Consider the following 12,319-nt stretch of genomic DNA (forward strand, 5'->3'; position numbering starts at 1 on the left):
CCCCCCCCACCTTACACTGCCAGGATGGGTCTTTGTTTTACCCAGCACAACATGGTAGTGTCAGGGTTTGGGTGTAACAGAGACACAATGAGTGTGTGTGTTCTGTTGTGGTCAGGTCTACGGAGTTCAAGCTTGTGGTTATGATTCTCCAGCAACAATTGGTAATGGTGCAGGTTTCTTTCAGAGGGTTTGCAGTTGATGCCTCAGTGTTCCCAGACTTTAGTTGGAGGGGAACAAAAACAGAAATTGCTCGAGAATCTCCGCAGACCTGGAGGGAAAGCAACATTCACGTTTTGAGTCTAGTCAGCTTTTGACAGAACATTCCAAGTGAAGGGAATTCATACTCATCTGTGTAAGGTGTTATGTTTGTCTGAGTAAATATGTCATCTCGAGCAAAGTGGCTCTGGTTCTTCCTGCTCTCTCTTTCCAGCCTTACTGCATAGCTCTTTGAATTTGTCAGTGAGCTGACAAGAGAATGGCAAAAATGAGAACTGCTGATGCTGGAAACCAGAGTCTAGATTAGTGGTGCTGGAAAAGCACAGCAGGTCAGGCAGCATCCGTGGACCAGGTGATTTTTCCTGCTCCTCGGATGCTGCCTGACCTCCTGTGCTTTTCCAGCACCACTCTAATCCTGACAAGGGAATGGGTCATCTGTGAAGTCCAGATTCTTTGGAGTTTATGTTCGTTGTCATCCCACATATTAATGTATGACCTCCTTGGCATTGCATCCAGGAGCACTTAATTCTACAAGTGTAAAGTAGTACCTGAGCAGTTTTTAATTCTTCATGCTCTCAATGGACTAAGGCTTGAAAACAAAAGTTATGACACCTTAAGCCTACATTTTCACTGCTGAACTCCAGAGTGGAGACCTCTCAAGGCGGACATGTGACTTTGGTATGACCGCACCGCATCATTCCTGGCTGCCTCCTTCACACTGAAAATAATGCCAATGCCCCTGTATTGAGCAATGTTTTCACAAGTCTATTAGCGTACTGTCAAAAAGTGTGGCGCTGGAAAAGCACAGTAGGTCAGGCAGCATCAAGGAGGGGAGTCAGGATGCTGCCTGACCTGCTATGCTTTTTCAGTGACCTTTTTTGACTGATCTCCAGCACCTGCAGTCCTCACTTTTTCTATAAGAGTACTGCTAGCTAACCTTAAATTAACGATCATGTTGGAGCTGGATAAGAGCAAATTTGAGAAACTCTTAGCTTTTCATCTTGAATTCTTTGTAGAGTAGCATAGCCTGGGTATGTTGTCACTGGGTGAAAAGTGAATATTTGGGATTTATAACTATTCATCTGATCTTGAAGGGGGGTGTGTGATAATCCTGTCTTGTGTGGCGGTGGTGGGTATAAGAGAAGAGGTGTGAACTACTAAGGATTATAAGTTATCTTTGTAGGTGACCACGGCTTTACTGATAGTGGGATAAGGCATTTAAGTAAAGTAAATTTTGGTTCGGAGTCATTTTACTATCAAAGAGAAAAACTGAATTATTTGAAGTCCCACCATGGAGCGTCGGTGGTTGAGGGGTGACATTGTACAGATTTATAAAATCATGAAGGGTATGGATAAATTGAATAGTCAAGGTCTTTGTCCCAGGATAAGGAAGTCTAAAACTGGAAGACATAACTTTAAGATGAGAGGGAAAAGCTTTAAAGAGGACCTGATAAATGTTTTCACAGTGGGTGGTGTGTTTATGGAATAAGCTGCCAGAGGAGGTGGTACAGGCAGGTACAATTAGAACATTTAAAGGCATTCAGATGGGTACATAAGTAGGAAAGGTTTAGAGGGATACAGGCTAAATGCTGGCAAACAAGACTAGCTTAGTTGGGGATAGTGTGTGGATGAGTTGGACCTAAGAGTCTGTTTCTGTGACCTGTGTCTTTAAGGCTTAAAAACTGGGAAGTGACCAGTGTTAATTCTTATTCCTCTCCTCACTTTGTTGTCATGACTTCAACATACTGAAGGTATTTTCAAACTCCCTGTCCTCTCCACCATGCATCATCTCAATGTTTATTGTTTATTTAGCTCTGTCAAAAGGCAAGCTTTTTTAATTCATGGGATGCACCTACTGGCTAATTTTGTTACTCATCCCGAAATGCCTTAAGGGCAATTCAAGACTGTTGTGGGCTTGGAGTCAAATAGGCTAAATCTGATAAGGATGGTAGATTTCTTTCACTGAAGGATATTAATTAACTAGATGGGTTTTTATGACAGTTGCTAATCATCTTCGTTGTCAAGGGATTATGCTCCTGTGCTCCTTGGTCTGTTTGTTCTGCAACACTCCCTCAGGCTCTACCATTAACTGTACAAGTCCTGCCTTGGTTTACCCTACCAAAACACAATACCTCACTTTTTATCTAAGTTAAACTCCACCTGTCACTCCTCGTCCTATTGTCCCATCTGATCAAGCTCCCAAATGTCCATTTCTAACTTTTTGTCCAGTGACTGATACAGTCACCATTAGAAAACTTTTATTACAGATTTTTGATTGAAACCAAATTTGACCATTTGCCATGAAGGGGATCCGATTATGAGGGACAGGGTTTATGTTCATTTATGGATTAGGGATAAGTCAGCATGGCTTTGTGCATGGACAATCTTGTCTCATGAACTTGGTTGAGTTGAAGAGGTGACAAATAAGATTGAAGGCAGAGCCGTGGATGTTGTCTACATGGGCTTCAGCAAAGCATGTGACAAGATTCAGGATGATAGACTAGTTAGTAAGGTTAGATCACATGGCATCCGGGGGGAGCTTGCCAATTGGATACAAAGTTGGCTTGAAGTTGGAGACAGACTGAGGTGATGCTGGAGGGCCGGTTTTCAGACTGGAGGCCAATGGTATGCCAAAAGGAACGGTGCTGGGTCCACAGCTTTTTATTACTTATATAAATGATTTGGATGTGAATATAGGAGTTATGGTTAATAAGTTTATAGCTGACATGAAAATAGGTGGTGTAGGGAACAGTGAAGATTATTATCTGAGTACAATGGGACCTTGATCAGATGGAGTTTAATTTAGATAAATGTGAAGTGTTGCATTTTGGTAAGGCAAACCAGGGCAGGACTTCAACACTTAATGGTTGAGCCTGAGGGAGTGTTTAAAAATGTGTTGCTGGAAAAGAGCAGCAGGTCAGGCAGCATCAAAGGAGCAGGAGAATCGACGTTTCTGGCATAAGCCCTTCTTCAGGATTATGCCCGAAACGTCGATTCTCCTGCTCCTTTGATGCTGCCTGACCTGCTGCGCTTTTCCAGCAACACATTTTTAAGCTCTGATCTCCAGCATCTGCAGTCCTCACTTTCTCCTGAGGGAGTTTTGTAGAACAAAGAGACTAAGGGGTGCAGGTGCATAATTCCTCGACAGTGGAGCCTCAGGTAGGCAGGCTGGTGAAAGTGGTGTTTGGAATGCTTGCCTTCATTCGTCAGAACATTTGAGGATAGGAGTTGGAATGTCATGTGGCTGTACAGAACATTGCTGAGGCTCCTTTTGGAATACTACGTACAATTCTGGTCAGCTTTCTATGGGAGGGATGCTGTTGAACTTGAGAGGGCGCAGAAAAGATTTAAAAGGATGTTGCTGGGACTGAAGAGCCTGAGCCACAGGGAGAGGCTGAATAGGCTGGGGCTTTTTCCCCTGGACCATTAAACACTGAAGGGTGACCTTATAGAGGTTTATAAAATCATACAGAACATGGATAGGGTAAACAGCCAAGGTTGTTTCCCCAGGGTAAGGGAGTCTAAAACTAGAGATATAGGTTTAAGGTGAGTGGAGAAAGATTTTAAGATGACCTGGGAGGGGTAACATTTTCACGCAGAGGGTAGTGTATGCATGGAATGAGCTGCCAGAGGAAGTGGTGGAGGTGGGTACAATTACATCATTTAAAAGGTATCTGGATGGGTACATGAATAGGAAGGGTTTATAAGGATGTGGAATTGGATCAGTTTGGGCTCTTTGATTTGCACAGATTGCACTGAAGGATCAATTTCCATGCTGAATGACTTTATGGCTCTCAGATCACTTCTTGTTTTTCTAAACTGCAGTGAGTATAAGCCTAAATAACGTAACCACTCTCTCTACATGCTGAAGTCTTTGATGGAACCATCAGACTCCAAAAAAGATCAGAATACCCTGATTTTATAAAGCTAGTTCCTATCTGAGTTGCTGGATAACCAACAGTACAACACACACAATCTCAGTTAAAAATCCTTCCTGATAAAGAAGCAGTGCTCCGAAAGCTTGTACTTTCAAGTAAACCTGTTGGGCTATAACTGTTGTGTGATATTTAACTTTGTCCACCCCAGTCCAACACCGGCACCTCCACATCACTTGTGATCTAGATCAGGGAACGTGATACGAGACAGAATATGGAAGTATGATTGGGACAGGGGAATTTGCCCATGATTAGATAGTTTGGCAGTGATGCTGTAATTACATTCTGTTCATTGGTGAAACAACCTGGTCTTAATTTACTCCATTCATTACATCGGAGAAAGATTGTCTAGACAGATGTGCAAACTGGGGCAGTGTAGCATTCCAATCTGTCCCTCACCCAAGGTCTAGACTCAACAAAGTGACCCATAGTCTGATTGATAGTGGGAAATTTCTTGGAAGCATCTCCGTCTCATCCTAGGCAAACTCTGGAGTTGTAAAAGGGCATTTGCAGCAGTGAGTTGGCTGTTTTGCAGTTTCGAGGTGCACGAGGCTGGGAAGAAGTAATCATGTTGCAAATAAGACTGTGTCCCCTAGCTACTTTTGGTAATGTTTATTTTTCATAAAGGCAAGAATCTAGTTGGAGCCTTTATTAGTGAGACCCTTTTGTACCGGTACATAATTGTCTGTTCTTCACTTGTTGAGCCAACAAGCTTCATCTTTTCTTCCATAAAGGAAGAAGCTAGTACATCCATTTGTTCCAAAAATGTCTAATGGAATGTAGCTAAATCATATAATGTTAGCAAATTGTAAAAGCCGTTATTTTTGTCAGCCAGTCATAGTGTTGATAATCTTTCAAGACCCTGGGTTAAAGTAGAAGGCTTACTGTCATAAAACTTTAAAATTAAAAATGTGTTGAGTGGTGCGAGGGAGGTAAATCTGAGCCTTTCCTCGAACTACACTTTGTTTATTTGAGAATAATTGCTTCCATTCTTTTCCTTTCAGGAAACAATGCCTGCAAAACGGAAAACAACTGGTCGCAAAAAGAATGCCCTGGAATTAAAGAAATATGAAAAGCTTCAAGCCTTCCTGAAGGATTTTGACATTGAAGGTAGTAAACTCAGTTAACTATACAATATTATTTTGTTAACAAAGTCTGTGTGGATTATTTTTCAGTTCTGAGTAAGTTTTTTGTTTAAACTAGTTAATCTATACAAAAGGTTGGCAAGAATGTTGCCAGGGTTGGAGATTTGAGTTACAGAGGGAGGCTGAATACGCTGTGTCTGTTTTCACTGGGGGTTCGGAGGCTAAGGGGTGACCTTGGTGGTTTATAAAATCATGAGGGGCATGGATAGGGTAAATAGACAAAGTCTTTTCTCTGGGGTGTGCAAGCCCCAAACTAGAGGGCATAGGTTTAGGATGAGAGGGGAAAAATATAAGAGACCTAAGGGGCAACTCTTTGATGCCGAAGGTGATGTGTGTATGGAATGAGCTGCCAGAGGAAGTGGTGGAAGTTGGTACAATTGCAACATTTAACAGGCATCTGGATGGGTATATGAATAGGAAGGGTTTGGACGGATATGGGCCTGGTGCTGGCAGGTGGGACTAAATTGGGTTGGGATATCTAGTCGGCATGGACCAGTTGGACTGAAGGGTCTGTTTTCGTGCTGTACAGCTCTCTGACTCTGCCCTTTTCTTCTTGCAGAGTTATTATTTCTCTGGATTGTAAGATAAAGGAGCAGAAGCAGACCATTCAGCCTGTACAGTTTGCTTTGCTATTCAGTAGCTGATCTGATCATCCTCCACTTTCCTGACATTTCCCTGTAACCCTTACTGATTAAAAATCTGCCTATCCGAACCTTGAATGTATTGGTGACCCAGATTCTCCAGTCTTCTGCTGGAAAGCATTCTACAAATTTCCTACCCGCAAATGAAATTCCTTCTCATCTCTGTCCTAATTGGATGAACCCCTTGCCCTTAAATAAACAATCTTCTGGTCCTAGACTCTCCCACAAGAGGAAATAACCTCTGCATCTACCTGGTCAAGTCTGCTAAGAATCTTTTACATTTCAATAAGTTAACTTCTCATTCTGTTCCTTTTTAAATTTTTTTTTTAAAGAGTAACAGCTCCTTGCCTTGATAACTAACTTCTGAATGTAAATGGTAGAATTGCCACTCTATTAATGTTTGCTTGTTTGAACTGTGGCTTTTCTTATAGTTGAACGCCGAAAGAGAGAGATGGAGAAAGCAATGAACAGTCTTCTCATCACAGTAGATGCTTATTACAGCCGTGCGATTATGAAACTCCCAGTGGCTGTTCGACAGATGGATTTCCTTGAATACCTTGGTAAGACATTGCTCCCACTGTATCTGCTATGCACTGGTTTGGGGGGTGCTTTGAGGGCAGCGGCTTGTTGAATCAGGAGGATGACAGTTCAAGCTGGATTGAAGCTCCACATCAGCCTCCAAGCTCAATCCCACTTTGGAGACCTCTGTTCTAGGCTCATGTTTGTAAAATGTTGAAAATACCATAATGTCATAAATCAAGATTTAGGCTTTTTTTTAAAGTTTACAAAATATGCTGCAATTTGAATTAATTATTTATTTTCAGTGCATGTCTGTGTATATTTTTTTGAAGCTATTACATTGTACAAGTTAATTCAGTCTCTTATAATCTAATGCAATGCTGCTACATTTTCTGATGTTCGCTACAGTGTGATTGCAGAGTGTTCAAATATTCAGAAGCACAACATTTAGCAATCATTGTTCGTGCATTCAATGAGCCCCAATCTTGCTCCATTACGAGAGCATGCTATCTAAGATGTCATTTCAGTGCAATACTGAGAGAGTGGTTACTTTAGATGACCTCTAGCCCTGCTCATGTCCCCCTACCTATTCATATATCCATCCAGATGCCTTTTAAATGATGCAATTGTACCAGCCTTCACCATTTCCTCTGGGAGCTCATTCCATTCATTATACCATTTAAAGGTAAGGAGAGCTCTTCAGGAGAGATGTATATGTTATCCCTCAACTGAGGCTGTTGGTGAGTTTCCATGTTTGCCCAGGAATATAGTTCCTGAAGTATTTCATTGGAATGCTAATAAATGTCCTAACAGCAAATTGGTTATACTGTTTTCTTTTAAAAAGAATCACCTTCAGATCCAGAATTGCCAATCCCTTTAATTTGAGTTTTATTTGGACTTTGTCTGTCTGGAAGACAATTGGCTTGCAGTAATGTAGGGTCCTTCGCTTAAAGGTAGCGTCAATTATATCGGTAATTTGAAACAGCTCATTTCAAAGTGGGCATTGTTTGTGCAGTAATCGGGATAAGCATGGTATTCAATATTCAGCTGTGTCCCCTGCTGTTTTTTAAACACTTGATAAGGGATTTGATGTGTTTTATTGAGTCCCTGCTAGCTGGGTATGACTTTGTCATTTTTGGTTCGTTGGGTTTCCTAATTCATGTCCATTTCTATTGATGGCAGGGCTGCTATGTTGGCAATGTAACTGAACAGATGGGTGCCAACCTAATTGGGGTAAATTCACACCGTGCAAACCACTGTCTTAAACCCTCCTTTTTCTGGGTGCTGCAGCTAACGCATTGAGGGTAGTGGGAAGGAGACAGTTAACCCAGTAGTATCTCATGTAATGAGCTGGGAATATGTTAGAAAAACTAAGCAATGCAGCTGATGCAAGTAAATTGAGAGTACATTAAAGCGGCAAATAGTAATAATTAGAAATAAATGAGACTGAAATTAAATCCACCTTGGATGAAATGAAAAAGGGCAGTGTGCCAAACTGACAGCGCTTCCCTCTAAGGTCAGAGGACTGAGGGAACTTGATTCATCTCAACAGCTAAACTGTTACCCTTGTGGTTTAGAGTTCAAACAATTTTGAATGTTCTAAACCACGTTAGACCAAGAAAAACAAAGTAGGCCTCTTAGCCCTTCAAGCCTTCTCTGCCAGTCGGTGAGATTTTGACTGATCAGATTTTAACCTCAAGTCTACATTCCTGTATATCCTCAATCTTTAACCCCCTTGTAACCAATAATCCATCTACAATTGCCTTAAAATTAAAGATTCTGCATCCAATGCCTTTTGAGGAAGGGAATGCTGAAGTCTGAACCATCTGAGAGAAGAAGTATTTCCTCATCTCTGAGAAAGCCGACCCATGAGGCACACCACTAGTGACATCCTATCAGCCTGAAAAATACCCAGCCAGTCTTCTATCCATGCCAAAGTGTTATCCCAACATCATGAGCTTTTATTTTTTACAATAGCCTTTGACACATCCAACGGTTCCCTTAATCCAAAGCATAAATTACTTCTTAAACTCTAATAAATTAGTCGGACATGATTTCCTTTTGACAAAACTAGATTAGCTGTGCTTAACTGTTTTAAACTTATCCATGTGCCAGGTTAAAACTTCTTTAATAATAGCTTCTAACATTTTCTCTATATTTGATGTTAACTGGCCCATACTTTCCTGCTTTCTGCCTCCACTCCCCTTTTTGACTAAAGTTAGTAATCTGAGGAGTTCGATGAGCTATTTTTCCAATCTAAAGGAACCTTCCCGGATTCTAATGCATTTTGGAAATTTAAAACCAATGCATCAACTATTGCATTTGCTACCTTTCGGAGCCTAGGATGAAATCATCAGGACCTGAGGACTTATCAACTCGGTTCCAACTCAGTACTATTTTCTGGTAGTGAATATTTTTGTGTTCTTCCTTCCCAACTCCTGATTTACAGCCATTTCTGAGATGCTGCTTATATCATCTTGTGAAGACCAGTACAAAATATCTTCAATTCATCTGTCATTTCTTTATCCTCCATTACTAAATCCTCAGACTACTTTCATTTGGAGCAATGCTTACTTTGTTTAAAAAATAATTTAGCAATAAGTCAGCATATGCTGCTAAATCAGTGGACATGGAGCTCCTCAAAAAATGTGAGCATTTGGAGAAGTAACAGTTCCATACTCTCCATTTCTTAACAGAAATGATAAAAAAAAACGTGATCTGGTCAAGTCCAAGTCAGCTGGATTTTATATCAGTGACTCCAAGCAAATATTATGGAAGCAATTAAGTTATTAACTTGATTAAAACGGTGTTCCAATTCTACAACAATTATTGAAGGAGACAGAGTATAGACTTTATAGTCCTCAAAGAAGTGGTCAAACAAAGCCACCCACCTGCTCCGTACTTTTTTTAGATTGCCCTGAACCCGTTACTTTGGTTCCAGTGTATAGATTAAAAGCATCACCATTTCCAAGAATTTCAAATGACAAGCATACCTGTTTTTTATGTGCTTCCTACATTGGGGTAATTTAGAAAGAACATGAGTCATTCTGTGGAAACTGGTATTGAAAATTCGTGTTTATTTTTCAAAGGTTCTTTAAGTCAATGAAGGAACAAGACAGCCTATTCAACCATAGAAGCAAATGATCTTCAGTTAACAAAGAAATTGACTGCATAATCCTGAAGGAATAGAACAATTGTTCAGGGTTTAATTTAATCTATGGGGAGAAAAGCAATCAAGTTAGGTATACAATCTCAGAAGTTGAACTTTAAACCCACATTATATCAATGAACCTATTGCCATTTTATTCTCAAAGTATTGTCAAGTTGATTCATTCTTTGGATGCATTGACTTGATGCTCACAGCTGAAATCATTAAGCTTGGGTGTGGACAAATAAAATAGCTGCTGAAAGAGCTGCAAGTTAATGTTAACTTGAAGCAGACAAGGCAAAGCATTGAGTAAAACCTGTTACACACTTAGAAACAAGTGATTTCTGCATCGTTTGGAAGTACAAAATATATAATAGGTACTGTGAAATGTTGATCTCCTGTGAACAGAATAATTAAAAAGCATTTGGAAATTAGGAACATAGTACTCGGGAGTAGGATTAGGCAATTCGTTCTTTAGAGTCTGCTCAATTCAATGAGATCACGACTAATCTAGTTGTGATCTCAAGCCTACATTCCTGCCTGCCTTCACAGCTCTTTACTCCTTTCGTTAATATAAAATAAATTGTTCAGCTCTGTTTTAAATTCATTTGTTGGCATCCCCTTTAGTATCTGAGGTGGTGATTCCTACAGACAGGCAACCCTTTGAGAGAAAAGGTTCTCCTTGACCCCATCTTGAAAGGGTGATCTCTTATTCTTAAACTGTACTACCTTGTTTTAGGCAAAAGTGAGGACTGCAGATGCTGGAAACCAGAGTTTAGATCAGAGTGGTACTGGAAAAGCACAGCAGTTCAGGTAGCATCCGAGGAGCAGGAAAATCGACGTTTTGGGCAGGAATAGCTACCTTTGTTTTAGAACATCCTGTTCTGTTGACTTCCAAGATATATCTCTCCATCATACTGGCCATGATGTGGAAGTGTCGGTGTTGGACTGGGGTGGACGAGGTCAAAAGTCACATGACACCAGGTTATAGTCCAACTGGTTTATTTGAAATCACAAGCTTTTGGAGGGCTACTCCTTCGTCAGGACAAAGAGGCAGTGCTCTGAAAGCTTGTGATTTCAAATGATCCTATCGTACTGGAAGCATTCTTAATTAACAGGGCTGCTCCACCTATTTCTGAGCTTCTATCTTTTCGAAAAATCAAATGCTTTTCAATGTTCAGATCCCAGCCCTGGTCACCTTGCTGTCTTGTCTCTGTGGTGCTTACTTGGTCAAACTATTTATTTATATCTGCTGCCAATTAATTTACTTTATTAGAAAGGTTGCACTCATTCAGATCGAATGATACTCAAGAAGGTCAACATTCTCTTGACCAAAGCAGCCTGTTTGATTGGCAGCCCATCCCACCTTCAGCATTTGGTCTCCTCTTCACTGACACACAGTGGAAGCAATGTGTATTGGCTTCTCTGACAAAGCCTTCCAAACTCATGACCTCTACTATCTTGAAGCACAAGGGTAGTGGATGCATGGGAACACCACCATCTTCAAGTTCCCTGCAAGTCCTACACTATCCTGATTGAAACTTTATAGCCGCTCCTTCATTGCTGGGTTAAAATCCTGGAAATCCTTTCAGAACCATTGGAGTACCTGCAGCTGTTCAAGGCGGTCCAGGACAGCTCGGGACGGGCAATCAATGCTGGCCTAGCCAGTCACATCCACATCCTTAATGTTTCTTTACAATTGACATCTTTCAGCCATTATGAGATAAATAAATGTAATATTGAAAACACCTAAAAATTCATCACCCTTTGGTCCAGGAGCTCAGTCATGGAAGGGATCTGAAGAAAGCTGGGGTAGAGAAACATTAAAAACTAGAACCAGGCTAGCCTCAGATCGTTTAAAATGAAAATAGGCGAATCTCTGGTACATGAGGACTACCCTACAAGGACAAAATTTCAAGCAGTTAGGTTACCTCAACCAACGATATGGGAAAAAAACCCTAAATGCCATACTGTTACGATCCAACATATACCTTCCCTGCTGGGTAATATTACTTTGCAATGTGTGGTTTAACAACATTTTGCAAAATTATGGTCTTTTAAATGAAACCCTGCTAGATGTAACAATTTAATTAACAGAGCAAATATAAATTTTCCAGTCTTTAGTTTAATAGGATATAAGTTCGGAAATGTACATCAGGCAGCCACTTAGGTCCTGGTGCCCAGATGTATGCTGAAATTGATGGGGAAGGTTAGACATTTGATGCTCAGATTTCAGCCGCTCAGGATCCACTATGAACATCTTACGATCCTGAGCTTGGCAAAACATTGACCAGAAACACAGGGCTTACCTGCATACCTATCAAACTAATGGAGACAAGGCAGTCTGAAACTCTAAGTCCTCATGATTTACTTCATGCTGGAGCCTAAGAGATGGTTAATGAGGTAGTAGATGTGTTGGTGTTAATTCTCCAAGCTTCTCTAGACTCCAGAAAGCCTTCATTAGACTGCAAAGTAGCAAATATAACTCCTGTTAGGAAGAAATGTAGAAAACAGGAAACAGAAGGGCAGTTGTTTTGACCTCCTTCATGGGGAAGGTGTTAGAATCTCCTATTATGCAGCTTATAATGGGGCACTGCGAAAATCTTTAGGGATTTGGGAAGAATCGGCTTGGTTTTGAAAAAGGGAAATCATGTATAATCAATTCTTTTGAAGGAGTAGCATGAGCTGAAGATAGAGAGCCTGTAGATTTGGATT

General features: G+C 40.7%; 1 protein-coding gene across 2 annotated transcripts in view; it reads left to right on the forward strand.

Moving 5' to 3' along the window:
- cdca8 (cell division cycle associated 8) overlaps positions 1-12,319 on the forward strand; it is a 61,418-nt gene that overhangs the window by 19,987 nt on the left and 29,112 nt on the right. For both annotated transcript variants that reach the window (XM_043717888.1, XM_043717887.1), the window contains exons 2-3: positions 5,156-5,261; positions 6,369-6,497. In XM_043717888.1, coding sequence (XP_043573823.1) covers positions 5,156-5,261; positions 6,369-6,497 — 235 coding nt within the window. The remainder of the gene's footprint in view (positions 1-5,155; positions 5,262-6,368; positions 6,498-12,319) is intronic.

The sequence above is a fragment of the Chiloscyllium plagiosum genome, chromosome 27 (assembly GCF_004010195.1).
Source record: "Chiloscyllium plagiosum isolate BGI_BamShark_2017 chromosome 27, ASM401019v2, whole genome shotgun sequence".
Classification (NCBI taxonomy): domain Eukaryota; kingdom Metazoa; phylum Chordata; class Chondrichthyes; order Orectolobiformes; family Hemiscylliidae; genus Chiloscyllium; species Chiloscyllium plagiosum.